The sequence below is a fragment of the Dermacentor silvarum genome, chromosome 10 (assembly GCF_013339745.2).
Source record: "Dermacentor silvarum isolate Dsil-2018 chromosome 10, BIME_Dsil_1.4, whole genome shotgun sequence".
In the NCBI taxonomy this organism is placed as follows: domain Eukaryota; kingdom Metazoa; phylum Arthropoda; class Arachnida; order Ixodida; family Ixodidae; genus Dermacentor; species Dermacentor silvarum.
Window position 1 is genome coordinate 107,290,877 of NC_051163.1, and position 19,137 is coordinate 107,310,013.

The window sequence follows — 19,137 nt, forward strand, 5'->3', positions numbered from 1 at the left end:
CTTAGTACCCACGTCCGAGCCCGTTCAGGTGGTTTTCCAGTGTTAATCTTTTTTCGCTGAGTCATTGTCATTTTGCTCAGTCATGCTTATGAGTTATGACTCTGACTTCTACCACCATCCTGTAGTGTTTCCTTCACTTAGTACTCACGTCCGAACCCATTTCAGTGGTTTTTGAGTGTTAATCTTTTTCGCTGGGTCATTGTCATGACCTACATGACAAGCATGTCATGACATTTACGTCATGACCTATCACTTATGTTCGTCATACACTCCTGTCATACTATACCAATATTGGTACCTTCCACGTTAACGAAACGATCATGAGGGCAGCAAGACGTAGGCGGCTGTTTCATGACCTACATGACACGCATGTCATGACATTCATTTCATGACATATCATTTATGTTCGCTATATACTCTTGTCATAGTAGGCCGATTTTGGTACATACCAAGTTAACGAAACGACCATGAGGGTACAAAGACGTAGGCGGCTAGATAGATAGATAGATAGATAGATAGATAGATAGATAGATTGAAATGAGGTTTATTGATACAGGCGTAGATGTAGATCCTTCGGATATACTGGCAAAGAACGGGCGGCTAAACAGTTACGTCGGGCAGCGCTCTTAGCGGTAACTTCGGCGTCGTCTTTTGCGGAGCGATCACGATGCTGCTACTGTTGGTGGTCTGCATCATCTGCAGAGCATGTTGCACGTCTTCTTCATCACAATCACCCCCGGGAGAAAAAGCAGCCATCCTGGTGGCTCAAACAGTAGTGATCACGAGCGGCTCATGGTAAAGCTTAAGGCGACCGACATGAACAATGTCACGTCCACGACAACGGAGGTCAGTGGTTCGATTAGGTAATTCACCGCAGACGTGCGCTGGACAATGCGATAAGGTCCATCGAAGCGGGGAAGAAGTTTTGAAGAGAGGCCAGGAGCATGCGTAGGTACTGACAGCCAGACGAGGTCGCCGGGAGAGAAGACAGGTTGCTCACAATGAGCGTCATGGAGCCTTTTCTGGCGCTGTTGCTCAGCGGTGGTGAAGTGACGCGCTAACTTGCGACACTCCTCGGCATGACGTACTGCAGTCGAAACGGGCACACACTCAGAAGTATCGGGCTGGTAGGGTAGCAGGGTGTCCACGGTGTGGGATGGGTGACGGCCGTAGAGCAAAAAGTAGGGAGAAAAGCCAATGGTAGTCTGGGTTGTAGTGTTGTAGGCGAACGTAACAAATGGTAGGATAAGGTCCCAATCTGTGTGGTCAGATGCGACGTCCTTGGCCAGCATGTCACCCAAGGTCCGGTTGAAACGTTCCGCGAGTCCATTCGCCTGGGGGTGGTAGGCGGTGGTTGTCCTATGAATAACGTGGCACTGAGCCAGAAGAGCTTCGACAACCTCAAACAAAAAGACGTGCCCCCTGTCGCTGAGAAGTTCACGAGGTGGGCCGTTACGGAGGACGAAACAGCGGAGCAGGAAGGAGGCGACGTCGCGCGTAGTGGCGTCAGGTAGTGCCGCAGTTTCAGCATAGCGCGTAAGATGGTCGACGGCGACGATGATCCAGCGGTTACCGGCGGGTGTCATAGGAAGCGGACCATAGAGATCCATGCCCACTCGATTGGTCGGGCGGGACAGGGAAGGGGCTGCAAAGCTCCAGCTGAACGGCAAGGTGCAGATTTCCGACGTTGGCAGTTCGTACATGAGCGAACGAATTTGCGGACGTATGTAAACATTCCTCGCCAGTAGTAGCGCTGACGAAGTCGTTCATATGTTTTGAAGACTCCAGCATGGGCGCACTGCGGGTCAACGTGAAAGTATGCGCAGATAGTGGAGCGCAGGCTGCGCGGTATGACGAGTAGCCATTTACGGCCGTCAGATGCGTAGTTGCGTCGGTGCAGAAGGTCGTCGCGAATGGTGAAGTGAACAGCTTGGCGGCGGAGTGCGCGAGAGGCTGGCAACGTGGGCGTGTCAGGAAGGTCGTGGAGGGCCGCTATCCAGGGGTCGTGGCACTGCTCTGAAGCAATTCTGTCGATGGTGAGAGGCGAGACGATGGGTGTTAGTGTTGACAGGCAACTAAGGTCGGTAGGCAGAGGAGACCGTGACAGAGCATCAGCCTCCGAGTGCTTGCGGCCAGAGCGGTAGACGACGTTGATGTCGAACTATTGAAGTCGAAGAGCCCATCGGGCAAGGCGGCCACATGGGTCTCTCAAATTTGATAGCCAACAAAGGGCGTGATGATCTGTGACGACGTCAAACGGGCGGCTGTACAAGTAAGGGCGGAACTTGCTAAGGGCCCACACGATGGCTAAGCATTATTTTTAAGTCACAGTATAGTTGGTCTCCGCTTTGGTGAGGAGCGGAGACCAACTATACGGGTACGGCTGGCATAAGCAACAACGTATTCAGGGTGCCCGGGTTTTCGTTGTGCTAGCACGGCGCCGAGACCTATTCCGCTGGCGTCTGTGTGTACCTCCGTCGAAGCTGCAGGATCGAAGTGACGCAGAATAGGAGGTGAAGCGAGAAGACGTCGTAAAGTAGTGAACGCCTCGTCGCTGGTTGGAGACCATGATGACAGGTCGCCGGAGCTACCCAGAAGCTGTGTCAGAGGGCGTATTATAGACGCGAAGTTGCGAATGAAACGTCGAAAGTATGAATATAAGCCGACGAAACTGCGAAGTTCTTTGAGATTTGTCGGTCTGGGAAAGTCGGTACCGGCATGCAATTTCGCGGGATCAGGTTGGAAGATCAAGATAGATAGATGGATAGATACTGTCAAAGTAGCAAATGCTCGCCAAGAAATGCTTCGCATTAAAAAAAAAAAAAAACAGCCGATATAGGCCTGCGGGCGTTGTCTATGAACTCAAATAATGTTTTGTTTTATAGTCTAAACGCTGTATTCCAAGAAAGTCGCAAGTTACCACTCAGGCACTTTCAAGAGCAGTAAAGTATCTTCGTTAGGTGCCAGTTCTGTCAAAGCGCCTACCGAAAGTGGTTTCAGAATGATAAAGAACTCCAGCTGCATTACCTGAGACGCCTGATTAACTACCGTCTTCGGATATATGTCCACATCATAGATCCCCATTGAACCTCATTCAAGAGAATATACTCTATGGGCATATACAAGATAACGGCATCCATTTTATGGTGCAGGGCAAACGTTCGAAAACAAAAAAGAATAATTTAGCGATGTTCTGACATCTTCACTGTCATTAAAGTGCAGCAGAAAACATGGACAACGTTGAATGTTGTGCCGTATTATGTTGCATCCACAAATTTCATCCACGCCTAAGCTTTCAAAAATAATTCATGAGGGAATACACAATGAGTGTTTAGCGTGCAATAAATATGGAGAATGCACAGCGGCTTGAGAAGTTTGTCTAACGCAAATGATTAGGGGTGTGCGAATGGTGATTTTTGAGACCGAATAGAATACGAATCGAATCGCATATCAAATACTTTTCGAATAGTTTTCGACTAATGAGCAGCCGTTATCACAATCAATACAATACGATGTTCGGATCCCAGTAGTCTTAAAAGTTGGTGCGTTTGTGTCATGGCATAGCACGTTATGAAGCGCTATTAAAAGCATGAAGAGCATTAAAAGCAACCAAGTAGTTTCTTCACGTGCACAGGGCTCTTCAGAGAGTGCGAACGGTCGCTGTATAGCCTGAAAAGTACGGGCGCCTAAGTGACATAGCCTGCTCTACTACGCAAGTTCTCAAGGTTTTATGTCTATACCATGGCCGGGGTGGGGAGGGGGGGGGGTGACATGTTACAGTACTTTTGCTCCAATTTTATTTTACTTGGGCGCAGTTGCCAGCTGCCATGCGGACCTAAACAGGTCCGCATGGCAGCAGGATACCCGGTCATAGAAGGCCGTGACACGAACCGTCGGTCAGCGAGCTGCCGTCCGAGTCGTTCCACGCTCACTATCTCGAGCCGCATGCAGCTCTGTCTCTCGTGGCCACGCGTTTCTTCTTCGTCGCGTCACGGCTACACAATCTACATCATTGCAATCATGTCATGGTTTGGCACGTAAGACCCCAGAATAAAAAGAAAAAGAAAAATCATGAGAAGGAAACTTACAGAAGACTAAAAATGGGTTTGGAGTGCATAGTACACGTAAGCTATTGGAAGTGTCTTACACACACACAAAAAAAAGTTGTGCTTATGTAAGTAAGACTTCCGTTGTCTTGTACAACTTGCAGCGTTGTACAAAAGTTGTAACATACATTGCGCAGCATACTTTCCTTAGACCTTTCCAATGGTCTCCTTAGTTCTGATAATCGCACTCTGCAGTCTACCCGAGGTGGCTGGTGTGCCTGCGCGTTGGGAACTGTATACATACTGTGTCTCACTGTCTTTCGAATAAAATTGTTAATAGCACCTTTGACGTGTCTGTGTGTCTTCTTTATGACTATGCCTTCGCGCTACTATATGTCGTTATGCATACGGCAGGCATTACCAAATCAAGACTTACTACTGTCGTTGAAAAGAAAAGTGCACAATCAGTGCATTCTACTGGCGCTAACATATGTGGCAGAAACTTGGAGGTTAACAAAGAAGCTCGAGAACAAGTTAAGGACCGTGCAAAGAGCAACGGTATGGAAAATGTTAGTCGTAATGTTAAGAGACAGGAAGCGAACGGTGTGGATCAAAGAGCAAGCGATGATAGCCGATATTCTAGCAGCAAATGGAGCTGGGCAGGCCATGTGAAGCCTACGGCAGATAATCGGTGGTCCATTACCAAACCAAAACTGCCGATGCAGCTTTCTGTTGCTCAATACGTGGTACGTGAAGGTGTTTTTCCGAGCATAAAGGAAGCCCGCGAATACACGCAAAATTTCCGCGCGACTGGCAGCTCGAGGCACTTTGTGTGTATTTTAATTCTTTCTCCTCAGGACCTCAATAAGGTTCGAACTCAATCACTCACTCGCGGGCTTCTTTCACGCTCGGAAAAACACTTTTATGAAGCACATACGGAGCAACAGAAAGCTGTATTGGGAATTTTTCAGGCCGCTCTACAATTTTCTCATTGGCACTTTGATAATTAAGGCAGTACTTTTCGAGTTGGATAATGCATTTCAATCAGCTAATGAAATCTCAGTAACGAAAAAATTACTGGCGGCTACTCCACTGCACTGGGAACAATACGCACTAGGTTTGCTTCGCGTAACCCCGTTCCTCTTTTTTTAAATCGTGCTGTGGGATAGCTGGGACACACTATATATATATATATATATATATATATATATATGACGTAGCGCACAAGGATGGTGCGGTGCAATAGCGTGGAAAGGAGAAAAAGGCGAAGAATGAAGGCAGTGTTCGGGCGACCATGTTGTTCTACGTCCGCAACCCCCTGCTCGCGTCACATATATAAACCTTTACCACGTAACTTACCTCTGCCACGTGACAAGCTTCCTACACTTCATACACATGCACTTTTTCCCACTTTGCTATGGTGTTGGGCTGCTGAGCACGAGATCCTGGGATCGAATGCCAGCTACGGCGGCCGCATTTCGATGGGGGTGTAATGGGAAAACACCCGTCTACTTAGATTGAGGTGCACGGTAAAGGACCCCGGGTGGCCCAAATTAATGCGGAGTCCCCCAGTACGGCGTCCCTCATCATCAGATCGTGGTTTTGGCACATAATACGCCATAATCCCCCCCCCCCCCCCACACACACACACACACACACACTTTGACATTCCTAATGCGAACCGATCCATTGCTGCGAATACGTTTTTCCAGGGGCAGTATAAGTCGTCTTGTATTAAAATGGGAAGGTCCTAGGACCTTTTTTATTCTTTTATTAATTGTTTGCTATTGCCCCGACGCGCGCGTGCCCAAAACGCATAATTTGACCTGCCAAGGATGCGAGAACCACGTGGATAAGATTTTCGCAAGTAGCATACCCGAGAGAGAGAGACTGTGCTTGTGAATAGGAAGAGGAGCTCGCCGTTGTTGGTATGGTAGAAACAAGTTTTTTTTTTTTTAAGAGAAAGCTTCATTACGCTACCTCGGGCAGCCGTCGGTGACTCAATACTCTTCACCTTGAGAGCTAGAGGTCAAACCACAAGAGAGAATTAAGGCGCGTTTATAGTCCGACGTTATGGGCACACGGGTGAGCGTCATCAGACTCCGGGCGCGTCGGAGCGCATTGGCCGCGCGTCCGGTTACGTTGGCGGCGCCAGTATACGTCGAACCATCAGTCGAACTATAGCCGCTGTTGTTCTCGCCAACGTAACATAACGTGTGCACGCGTTCACGCTACGTCGGACTATATTAAGGCCTTTACGGAGCCCTGAAAGGAGACATTGCCGTCATTGCCCCATTAGAGTTGGGCCCGGCTGCGATTTGCAACCAAGTCTCACTACTTTACTGATCACCGCAGTGTCTTCATAGGCATAAAAATGATGAATAAACACTGTATTCATTGCAAACATGTCTGTACATCATTGCTAAACCCCACCTCGGCCACAGCTCGACAATTGGCCTAGCCAGGGCAGGGAAGCTTTCGCTATCAACCATAGTTAACCAAAGCTAAACGACAGCAATTTTTTTCAAGCTCCTTGGGTAGAAATGCTGGCAAAAGGGGTTTGTGCTTGAATTTCCTCGTAACAAATTACGTTTTCTCGTACATTCAAATGACAGTCCAACGCCACCATGTCTGCAGGTTGTGGTTAAGTCATACTTTACCATTTTTCTGACGAATTTCACTGTGAGAAATTCAATTTTTGTTCTCTAACACCTTGTGCCACGCGGAGGGCCTGCGCGGTCGGGGTGGTTCGGGATGATTTTCTCCGCCACGGACGCCGACACCCACGCCGACACCGACGCCGGATTTTCTGCGACACGGGGCCCTTAACGCTATCGCGTTAAAAAAGAATAACATCTGGGAGGGGATATTTATTACGACAGAGAGAGCACCACTGAGGTACTGCTGTTGGTTCTTCGAAGCAGTAAGGGTGATAAGTTTTGAAACACGTGGCTCTACATGAAGTGCTCATTTGGGTTTAATATACCATTCATTAACCATTCATTCATCCATTGATTAATTAATTCATTAATTAATTCATTCAATAACATCTGCCAGTTTCACCGTGAATGGCACTGACGAACAAGCCCATGACCAATACAGCACACATATACTAATACCACGATGGCGTATGGGAGGATATAGGTTGCCGTGGTAGCGTAACTGATGAAGCAGCGAACGCGTAATGCGGAGGATGTGGGTTCGGCTCCAACCTGCGGCAAGTTGCTTTTGCGCCAACCTTCTTTTTCCTGCGCCTAATTTTTTTCGATTGCAATAAACGCAAAAATTATATTTCTACCGTGATTTGTCTGGATTCATTGTCAGTTTTGGTGATGCGGTTGCAAAAAATAGAAATATGAATAGAAATAATGTGTAACCCAATAAAAATATATGAATCAAGTTATGCAAATATGAAATATATAAACATAAATAAATATTGGAAAATCATAACATCAGCTCAATATCATGCATTCCATTCTGCTACTCACATTTCACTATTTCGTAAAGAGGTACGTGTGATTTAGGAATACTCATGAGAGGACGTTATATATCAGGAGGCCGTTCTCAATAATTTTTCGTATTGAAATTTTGTCAGTTTTGGCCGAAGAGCGAAGCACTGGCAGCATGGTTTAGCGTTACGCTTGAACTGCTTGAACGGTGTTCTCACTATGTACACGCGGATGCGACCTGTTGGCGCAACAGACCACGGAAGGCAACTCCTCCTGTGCAGATGGAACAGTGCCCTGACAGCTATCAGGCGTCTCACATCGTTGGCTTGATGAGGCGCGCCGTCAGCGTCGTTGCAGGCGTCCCATCTCAATGGTGCATGAGATGAGGCAACGCCTCCTAGATAGCGCAAGGCCGGTGGTAGTGGTAAGAACTTTATTAAAATTAGGCTCAGGTAAGGTCTGGCAGGCCCGAGTCCTAGCATGGCCCGTCACAAGTGGCGACCCTTTCGGCCCAAGCGATTACACTTCCATCCGTGACGTCAGGCTGCCTTGCCCGACTGACATAGAATTTACTGGGGACGCCCCCGAGTAAGCCATGGTGGTTTCGACGTCACCGCTTTCGTCACGCCGGGCTTGGCAATGTAAATTTTGGTCCAAGTAGCGTGATGTCATAAAGCAGAGTGCACAGGCCTGCTGTCTAGGAGGCGCTGGATGACGCCGACCGTTGCCTTTACTCAGCGCCCAGCGAAATATTGGATAACGTTAGCTTGACAGTTACTACCCGTTCACCTCAGACTAGTGACATTGTAGTTCAGCAGGAACACTGGTGTGCTTATGTGTGCATTCGCCCAGCGTTAATGGCAGCAGCGCAAGATAGAACTCTGCCACCGAGGTGATTGACAGGAGCGTTGAGCGCATGCGCCGTAGAGCGAGAACGCACGACCACGGCAGTGGCGCCGACGGCGTGGATACGGCTATAGCGTCCGTATAATTCTTATCGGCAATAAAATGAACACCGCAAGAGACAAGAAGACAGAGACAGCGTTGACCAACCACCAGCTTTTATTATGTGTTATATAGGTATAAGAACAGTAAACAACAAAAAAGGTTGTCGCAGTTTCACCTGAAAGGCGAAGCATCAATTGCGATAGCAAATTTGTAGAGAGCTATACGGAGTAATGATATTAGCTTTATCAGCTGTATAAACTTGGACATGCAGCAGCACCGGCAACACGCAGAACTGTTGTCGACGCCGTCGGCGTTTTGCCCGCGTTCGCTCAAAATGCGTGCGGCGTTGGTGACTGTTGCCGGAGCCTCTGATATAAATAGGCACTTGGTGCCGCAGCTAAACGTCGCCTTCCTTCCCTTCCTTCCCTCCCCCCCTCCCCCACGGCCTCTCGCGCGTCGGAAGAAGGCGCGTTTGCTCTACATATATGGTGATTGTAAATGAGGAAAGAGACGCCTACTTCTGCAGCCCTTAAGGGAGCACGGCGCAGAACGCGCGTTTGTTCTCCGCCTTGCGTTCACTCCCCGTGAAAGCGCGCGCCCCTCGCGCCCTTTCACTCGCACATACAGAGTTCGGCGCGCGGCGACGATTTCATCTCCATTGACGTCATACGGAACCTCACGGCGACGGCGACGACGACGGCGACGGCAGAAATCTGCTTTTGAGTGTCCATATAATTGCTATTGCAATAAAATGTTGTCACGTACACTGAGCAACACTTTCATTTCCCTTTTCCCTGCGACCTTTTTAAATCGGGCCAACCTCGCGTACCTATGAAGTAACCACATTGCTTGGCTGTGAAACTTTTGTTACTTTCTTTTCCTCGTTATTTCACCATCTTCTGGTAACAAATATGGTTCTGTGATGTAAGTCAGAAACGGCGGCGGACAACGAGCTTGCTGTAGCGCCTGCATTTGCTTTTTGCAAATAATTATGAATTGGTGGTGACACGACCAATTTGGCTGGCGCAATAAAGGATGGCGAAGTGCCACGCTATACGAGTCTTGAAGGACACGTACGGTAAAACAATTTTTCTTGAACTATGTTCAGGACGCCAACACACGTGGTAAATTTCAGTTTCAGTTCTGTAAATAAAAACAGCTGTTTGTCGAACAAAAGTTAAGTAGTAAATACGCGTCACTATACGTCTAAGCTAGAAATGTGAAAAAAAAAAGGTTTCCTGCATGTTGGCGATTGTCACTTTGGATATGCAGTAAATGTCTATTCTGCTGGACGACTATAATAATCCTCAGCTTGACATTTGAAGGATTGCCAAGAAATGACTATCATACCACAAAAGTAAACTATATTACCGATGATTGGATGATTGACCGTCAAATTGGATATACTACCTCCTTAGGCCACTTTGATGCCGAAGTAAGGTCAAAACTGCACATTTCTGGAAACTTGTTGGCACGAATGACAACCTCTATTAACCATAGCAGAATGTGTTCGAGTTCAGGGATGCGCAATTCAAGACTAGCGAGATTCAAAATCAAACTTCTTTGGGGGAGCGACATGGGTTGTGCTCTAGCGGGAAACGTTGCATCTTTAGCTTGCGGGAAGGCACTCTGTTCGGTGTCATTATAGTTGCTGTCCTCAGTACGTCATCATAATAATCATTTATTGACCCTTAAATGCCCCTGTTGGGGTATTAATGTCTTGTATTGTCACGTCGGTGCTTGAAGACCGAAGGCGGCTCTTTACAAGAGACACCAAAGAAAATGTCTATTCACACGCTCAGGCGCTCACGAAGAGAGATGCCGGTCTACCACATATTGTTAACTATACCAGGTGTTTTGCTTAAATGCCTAAACACAGTCCTGTCTATATGCCAGCCGTTATTATGGATAAGTTACGTAGATAGGCAGACATTACGAGCAAAAAAAGTTCTACGATAATATAGCTAAATAACCTAAATATGCCTAATTAGCTTTTTTAATTACTGAAACTTGAGGGCGCATGTTGTAGTTGATGTTTTAGCATGTCGAAGTCATGTGCGTATAGTAGAAATCCCGAGACTACCACCACTTTTGAGATTTTGTGAGATGACCCACAAAATTTGCTAAAGAATGCCTTGGCGTTCCAGTTAAGGTCATCCTAAAGAATTAGGCTCACACTTTTGGGAAACTCAACTAGAAAGCCAACGTAGACATTTCGTAGCACATTTTTAGGTCGTATATCTCGAAAGTGGCGTGAGTCTTATGATCTGTGCTAGGCTGACATGACTTCACTAATCCATGGCTTCATTTTCGCAGTTACATGTGGGCCTAAAGTTAATCATTCAAAAGTAAATTAGCGTATGTTAGTTATTTAGCAAATTAAGCTTGACAAATATTTTGGGTGCTAATGTCCGCCTAGCCAGGAAAAGTTGTCTATAAATAAAAACGGCAGGGGAAAAGATATCAGTTTAAGTAACGCAATATCCTGCATGAAACGAAACACGTTGCATATGTTTCCGTATATTTTATCAAGGCTCCAATAAAATGGAATGGATGGACTGCTTCGACTTCACGCCTTCGACCCCAAGTGAACACTTCAGGTTGATGGAGTTCTAGCTGCACTGTATAGCCGTAGTTTTCCGTTGCCACCAGGAAAGCGTCGCGAAACAGGTGGTCCATCTGCTTTTCATCTTCAGATGAGCTCAACCTCGGCTGAAATTTTGCTAAAAAAGTTCTAGACAAATATGAAGGTTTACTCAAGGGCATTGAACTTGTTCAATGTCGAATTGAAAAAGGAATGCTAGAAATTGTTGATGAAGACGCCATTCTTGTTTCAATTTTTAAGTATGATTCGTAAGGAAAACGTTGCAGCTTTCACCGTTAGCATGGACGAGCAGCGGTTGCCTCCATATACTAAATGAGACGGGCTACCATTTTGTCAAGGAATTGACCCGCCAAGGCTTGGTCACTTTATTACGAGCGCCTAAAATATGTCGATAGAAAGTCGTACGTTGATTCCATCGGCCTATTGTAGCTAGCCTCGAACGACTTAGTGCCAATGGTGCTAATCAAGGAGCTTTATTTGGTGCCAATCAAGCCTCCTTGGCTGCAATGCTGACGCCTACTTCCGATGCGCCACAACGTGAACAAACATTTGTAAAGGCTGTAAGGTGAGCACCCCAAATAAAGGTATATGTTCGAAGGCACTGTTGAAACATATTGTGAATATCGAAACATATTAGGAAAGCGCGTGTTCGATTACAATATTGGTGCTGCCTTAATAATGCGATCTTGGCATTAGTGACTTCAAATATATTCTGGGGTCATGGTGGTTGTGCGCCCTCTTGTCTACTCTCAACAATAGACTCTGAAACGAGTTTGCACTCTTTGGCCTGTATCTATGTCCCACAGCAACAATGGTCATATATCTTGCGTGCCTTTCCTTTAATTCTTTAAAGCTGCGCGCACGGTAATTTCACATCACAAACGGAATGCGTGTTTCGGCGTGGCAGACAACTCTTGACAGCAATGCAGTGAGTGCAGAGTTTCGAAGAAAGAAAACACAAGCAAGACAGATGACAGTTTTTTCTTAATTGTGGGACAAAGATACACCCCGAGTGTGTAAACTCTTTTTTAGAGGCTAGATCGAACGCGTCCGTACAATTTGTTTTGCGTTCATGTACTTGACGCCGATAGTGGTTCTGTCGTATATGGTGTTTGGCGACCATATCGTCACGTTCTTTATCACGTGGCCGTGCTTTCAGTGCAGCACCAGCACATCACTGAAGTTCGTGAACTCGAGCGCGGGCAGCTAAAAGTCGGCTTGCTTGCCACACGCGGGCGGCATGCAGTGGTTCTCTATAGTCTGCAGCGCACCGGGGAAGGTGGGATGCGCCACAAAAATGAAAGATTGGCAGGCGTTCACGAAAACGTCTGCAAACCACAGAGCGCTACCACTCTACAAAGCAGCACAAAAGACCGGCACAAGAACTGGAACACGTATATTGCTTTAAGTATCATCATTAAAAAGGTAAAAAATATTGTACTAAGTAAAAAAAGCACTAGCTGACCCCAGAAATAACTAACGAATATAAAAAGTACTCAACGAAAGTTACATATGCATTTTTTCTTTTGCTGGCCTAAATATGCGAAGCCTTTTGTGTCGTTCAGCAATTACTGCACCTGCATAATGCTCTATATATTTGTCAGTACAGTCACAGCGCTGTGGTGCTCGTGCTGGACAAGTCCTCTCCAGACAGAACGCCAGAATCGAAGGCCATGGCGTGGAACGCCGAGCCCGGGTCGTCCAGCAGTGCCGACACTGCGCCGAACTCTCGTACTTGGCCGTCTTCCATGACCAGTATCCTGTTGAAAGACGAGTCGAATATAACACTGACATCACGTGGAACGAGTCAAATGTATTCGCAAATGAGATTAGCGTCTACAGTATGTTGTGTGCACCATAAAGCAGGTATACATTTCCTTTCCATGCAAGCGAATGACTATAGTTCGCACTCAAAATTCGCAAGGTTACATTTCTTCGGGCTGTTTTGCTTAGCGCCGGAACAATATGGCGAACAGCGCAGGCGAAAAGCAAGGACGTCGAGGAGGCGTCTATTGAAATGCAAGGGCGTGGAGGAGGCGTCTTGAGACCAATAGTTTGCCCGCAATAATGGTTCGATCATTTTGAACTTAACAGCGTGGAAGCTGCTGTTCTTCAAAAAAACATTATTATATCTGCTTCTGTTATTAGCACATAATCACACGCTTTAGAGTGCACGGCTGTATCAATATTAAGCGGCACCACTACCTGTTAACTATATGACGAGGTCCACCATGCCCAGTTACAATTTCCTGTTCATGTTTCTGCTTTTTCTCTGCTTGTCACGTAATGTGACAGCAAAAGTTTGTGCAAGAGGCGTTACGAGGAATCCAAGACTTGTGAAGCCAAATCAAGTGCCTTTCAGCATACATGGCCATGCTTTAAAGTAACATAAATCAGAAACACTAAATAAATGTATACCTATAAAAGATTTCTTAAAAAATCCATTTTCGTTAACTTCGCGTGAACATTGTTGACTTATAGAACGAGGAGTGAAGGCGAAATTACCGTTTTCTCTTAAATTTCGCGACGAAGCCCTATCGCCGGTAGCTCACTGTGATGTCATAGATTTTATTGTAGATTCTTGTATTTCGGCCATTGTGTCACAGTAAACCTTCTCAAAACTTGCGAAGTTCAGTCTTTGACTCCTCGATATACACTGTAGTTCATCTTTACGGATAGAATATAATCTAGTCCTGAGCAGGCGCCGTCAAATTTTGTGATGTCGCGTCGTGCTGGTGGGGGAACTTCAGGGCCACCCGTCTTTCGTTTCTGAATGTTTTCAATGGCTGCTCTAGTATTGTAGAAGGGCAGTTTGCTCACACAGCTCAAAATATCGTTACTTTTAGAGTCTTTTATAAGCCATGCCACTAGCAAGCCATGCCAAAGCTCGATCCTACCCATTGTTCCTGCGATGGTTACAACAACTTAGTGATGGAACCTCATATTTTACTCTGGGCTGTGTTATAGTTAAGTCATTGCATAGGCTATGTATATTCATGACACGTGTGCGATCACCCACTTGTCGTAGTCGAGCACGGTGTGCAGCCTGTGCGCGATGGTGAACAGGGTGCACTTGGCGAAGCTCTCCCTGAGTGTCCTCTGGATGAGGCTGTCCGTGTCGCCGTCCATCTGCGACGTCGCCTCGTCCAGCAGCAGCAGCCGGGTGTTTCGCAGCAGTGCTCTCGCCAGACACACCAACTGCCTCTGGCCAACGCTGCGTCCGGTTCGACAAAACGGGGGTGAAACTGCACATTACTTCCTCAGCGCAAAGAACAAATACTAAATGATGCACGCTAATGGCAAGTAATGAATTTATCCAATTATCCAATTTATCCAATTAGCTGTTCTGCAGACTGCACAGCTATGTGGTTTTGCAATCACAGTTAGCGAACGCAGAAACTACGTCTCGTAGAGGTCTACGAGACGTACTTTCTGCGTCTCGAGACACCTGGAAGTAGCTATACTTTAAGCTCTTATAGTTCTGATAGCACTGATAGGTCTTATTTTTTCAGCTGCATTGTAGCGTCGCCGTATAAATCGTTCCTGTCGCGGATCGTTGATGCAGTAACCCCGATTATAATCGTCATTGTGTTGCTATTGCAAAGGGGAAATAGCTTCGGCTCGTCAGCCCTTTTACAATAACGGCTCTTTTGGTGATATGGTAACCGTTGCCCTTTTGAGCCTAGATTGTAACATTCTACGCGTGTGCGCGTTTTCTGTGTTTGCATATAGTTTTGGCAATGGTTTAAACGCTCATCTTTACTGATCCCAGGACCCTCACATCCGAAGACGTACGTTCTGCACCACCAGAAATCTTCAGCTTCCATCAGCAAATAATGCTACAGCAAAGCACTTGCAAAGATGCGAATGCCATTGCAAACATTTGATTACGGTTACAATAATTAAACGATTGCACACGATGTGTAAACCTACGGCAAGCTTATCTTCGGAGGCAGCGGTGCCTGGGTAGCCACAAAGTACAACAGTGGAACGTGTCCTAAATGCTCGGCTCCTGCGTCTACAGCGGACATGCAGAACTTCCGTGGCCGTGTCCTGGTACTGATACCAAAATGCACGATCGGCTGAAAGAGGACAAACTGAAGCGTGACGTTACAGGAACTATACGTGTTGGATAACTGGTAGTAAGTGCACTTGTTACAGAACCTGTATCGCACAGGGCTGCATGCGTTTATTTGGTTATATTATCTGATTGCTTTGTTATGGTTACATATATGGTTATTTGGTTTACATGGATATGGGTGCATGCGCCACTGGATATGTGATACTGGGCATGTGCCGCTCCTCATAATTGTAATTATAATATATGAAACATAATATCACCCAGCATTAGCAGTGTAATTGTGATTTTGGGACAGCCGGCCCTAAAGGAGGCTTATAAAGCGAAGCTTTCTTTGCCAACCACCCTGCGCTTCTTTTGTTGACCGTGGCTGCCGCGTGCTGCTGCTGCTGTTGCTCGTGCATTCTCGCCGAATAACTAACACTCGGCTGAGGGACGGCGGCGCAATAGAGGAGCGATGGCCTACACTACTTCGCCTGCAGCAGTGGAAGGTAGTGGACTTAAGGAAGCCGGCCTGCGCACGCATGTCGTTGGCCGCTGGTGGAGAGGGCGAGGGGGCCGCGATGAGACGGGAGAGAGTGCACTGGAGGGAATGGCCTCACGTTGCGCATGCGTTGCACCGCCTAGCAACCACGCGGACGGTCGCATCTGCGCCTTCAAGGAGAGGTCGGGTACCCCAAAGAAATGGCGCAGAAAGGTGTGCTCTTACTTTAGCGCCAAAGCTCCAAAGTGATCACCACGAACACATCTGAATAACCGTTATATTACAGATATGTATTTCGTATAGAAGACATTGCATTTCCTCTATAAAATACCCGAATAAAGCGTTCGGTTTCGCTTTGAACGCACATTAAGCGCAGAGAAACACGTGCTTCAAAACTCCTTATGCATTTACGAAAAGCTTCCCTGTCTATAGATTCCAACATGGCACATTGGATCAGCTGCATATAGACTACAAAAAAGCTACAATTGTAAAAGAAATGACCGCTCAACCATGCATGGTTTCCATTCGCGTCCCCTTGCTGAATTTAAGAACACAGCAGCGGCAGAGAGCGGTGTTTCTCACCTGAGATTTGATCCGCCATCGCCCGTCTCTAGAAGCAGTTTCTTGGAGTGGCTTGTCACCATGTTTACCAAGTGAGCCTGACCGAGCACTTTCCAAATTTGCTCATCCGAGTAAGAGTTTGTTGGGTCCAGGTTCGTTCGCAGCGTGCCCCTCAGCAGGCTTGGATCCTGCGTTCATGAAAAGCACGCTGCTCAGCACAACTTTCTTGCTGAAAGATGCTTCAAGCGTGCAGATAAACACAGACAGAACCCGCCGTGTTTGCTTAGTGGTTATGGTGTTAGGCTGCTAAGCACGAGGTCGCGGGATCAAATCCCAGCCACGGCGGACGCATTTCTATTGGGGCGAAAGGCGAAAATACTCGTGTACTTAGATTTAGGTGCACGTTAAACAACTCCAGGAAGCCCAAGTTATTCCGGAGTGCCCCACTACGCGTGCCTCATAATCACATCGTAGTTTTGATGCGTAAAACTCAATTAAAAATTGCAGATAGGCGGGACAAGAGAATGTTATGCCGAGCGAGTTGGCAACGACTCGTGATTTGAAGAAAGCTGGCTTGAAATAACACGAACCAAAGCAAAACGACAGCGACAACCGGCCGTCGACATATCGACTGATATGTCGCATTGTGATGAACTAAAAATTTGCATATTATGTAGTGACGGGACCGGCAACCCTTCAGCGATGCACAATCATTACGAAGAACCTGAGTTCAGGCAGGACAAATGTACAAGAAGAATTATTGAAGGTTCATTGCGCAGTTGATCCCACAATCACTGATTTATTTATTTATTCCTTGATTCATTGATTAGTGTGGTTTAATGACCGAAAGCAACACTGTAGCTATGAGAGATGCCGTAGCGACGTGCTCCGGAATAATTTTGATTGCCTGGAGTTCTTTCATGTGCACCTAAATCTAAGTGGACGGCAGTTTCTTCCAATTCTTTTTGCATTTTATCCTCATGGAAATCTGACCACTTGATCAGAAAACTGAGATCACAACCTCGTGTTCAGCTGCAGAGGGTCATTGCCACTCAGTCATAGTGGTGGGCCCCGCCTGCATATGATACGCCTTGACCACAGGACACACTTCGATCCTACGCTGAACAGAACTTCACTATCCGCAATGTTCAGTTTCAGTTTGAGTTTATTATTCGATAAACACAGTGAATCTGTTACAGATAATATACAGACGAATAATTTCATTGTCTGGAAGCACATTTGCGCAACGAAAGGATAGACGCCAGTCAAGGACCGTTACTTGTTATTAATCCCTGTTTGAGGCAACGACCTGTCTATCTGAGATTTCTGAGGCGAAATGGAGCCCACTTTACACGCACACACTAAAAAGACCCTTTCTAAAAGACTCTTTTTCTTTTCTCTTTTTCTTTTTTTTTCTTTTTCTGAAAGACCTTTCGCCAGTACACGATTACGCTTGTACTTCGTGTAATTAGATGACTAAGGTGTACATAGTGCAAAATTTGACAGTCTATTTTTTAAGCAACTACAGTCGTAAACTCAAAAGGTAAAGAAATGTCAAAATAGAGAACGTTAGAGGAATACAAAAAATATTGAGTCTAAACGTTTTTCATAACGTATTTTTTAGAACGTGCATAAACAAACACTAATAATTACAGCCAGTATATGTGTTTCTCTATACAGATCGTGTGAACAAACCTAGAGAAGTTGGATGTAGGGGACAGTTTTATCGAGTGTCTTTTGTCTCACGCATGATATCGGAGTGGAAGAAGTTGTCCGGTGATGTTGCAACTATTGTGTCAAACTAAGTGTTTTTCTGCATATTTCTAGACAGTATTTTATGGGTATCAGTTTAAATTTTGAGTGATGAAATTGTCTTCACATCACATTTAGTTGTAATCTGGGTGCTTACATTGTATATATTCATGGCTAGTGTCTGAGTTTCTACTGTTATTGCCCCCCACCCGCTGTAATGCCGAATGGCGTTGTGGGTAATATGATATAAATAAATACACAAAAGTGACCGCAACTAAGCTAAATTCTACTGTGAGATGCTACGATACGCTACTGCTCTTTGTATGAACGGCGGGGCATATACGTATTTTCTAAACTACGGCCACCGTCAGTAAGAATAACGTTAAGCCCATATCAATTACTTTCTTGTGATTGTGTGGAATAATGAGCGTAATCTGTTCTATATATCCTTCACTGCATTCTTCTAGCTTTCTGATATCTTCTACAAATTAAAAGTAATGAACATTTTCAGATTCAGTGTCAGTGGCTTTAGCATCGACATGTAAGCCTACTTCTACGAAGCTCGTAAGCTAGCCACTAAACTTGACGTTCATCTACTGCAGGCACGATTGCCTGAGGGAGGACTTCAAGCAAGCTACTCCAATAGGTGTTCCTTTTTTATAACTCCTGAATGTTATGAGGAAAAAACTTGCTATGATTTTCGTGATCTCGAAGAGTATTACCGATGCGCGCGATCGTTCGCAAAAGCCACGTTAGTGAACAGTTTTAGCTGAACGTTTATTATCCGCTTCGCTGAGACGCGTGCATCCTATCGCTCATGTTTGGGAGACGCGCGCTTACTTAAAATGCAAAATCAGCGCTTTTATCTGCAGTGCCTAAGCGCGTGAAAAGTGAGAGGAGTGGTCCACAAGCCACGCTCAGTTATAACTAATATCTATGCACTATAAGATGGTATATTTTTTAGGCGAATTGCGAAAATTGTCCCCCCTTTTCCGCTGAAGTTTTGTTCTCACATATGCAAGAATCCAGTACAATTCATTATTACAAAGCCAAGCAAACCTTCGCATAGGAAAAAAAAGGGCATGTTCACAGAAAACGCAGTCTAACAATCGACGAGTTTCAGTGGCTTTTGCGAAAACATGCGCAGATTGTTTTTTTAGGGCACAAAACAGTCAAAACGGTAGAAAACCGAGTGTTCTGGGTCAGTTCCTTGC

General features: G+C 46.0%; 1 protein-coding gene across 1 annotated transcript in view; it reads right to left on the bottom strand.

The window, feature by feature from the left end:
• Positions 1–10,819: 10,819 nt before the first annotated feature.
• LOC119431746 (ATP-binding cassette sub-family C member 2) overlaps positions 10,820–19,137 on the bottom strand; it is a 49,629-nt gene continuing 41,311 nt past the window's right edge. The window contains exons 9-11 of the mRNA XM_037699217.2: positions 16,193–16,359; positions 14,068–14,262; positions 10,820–12,808 (exon numbers count right to left, since the gene is read on the bottom strand). Coding sequence (XP_037555145.2) covers positions 12,658–12,808; positions 14,068–14,262; positions 16,193–16,359 — 513 coding nt within the window. The 3' untranslated portion in view covers positions 10,820–12,657. The remainder of the gene's footprint in view (positions 12,809–14,067; positions 14,263–16,192; positions 16,360–19,137) is intronic.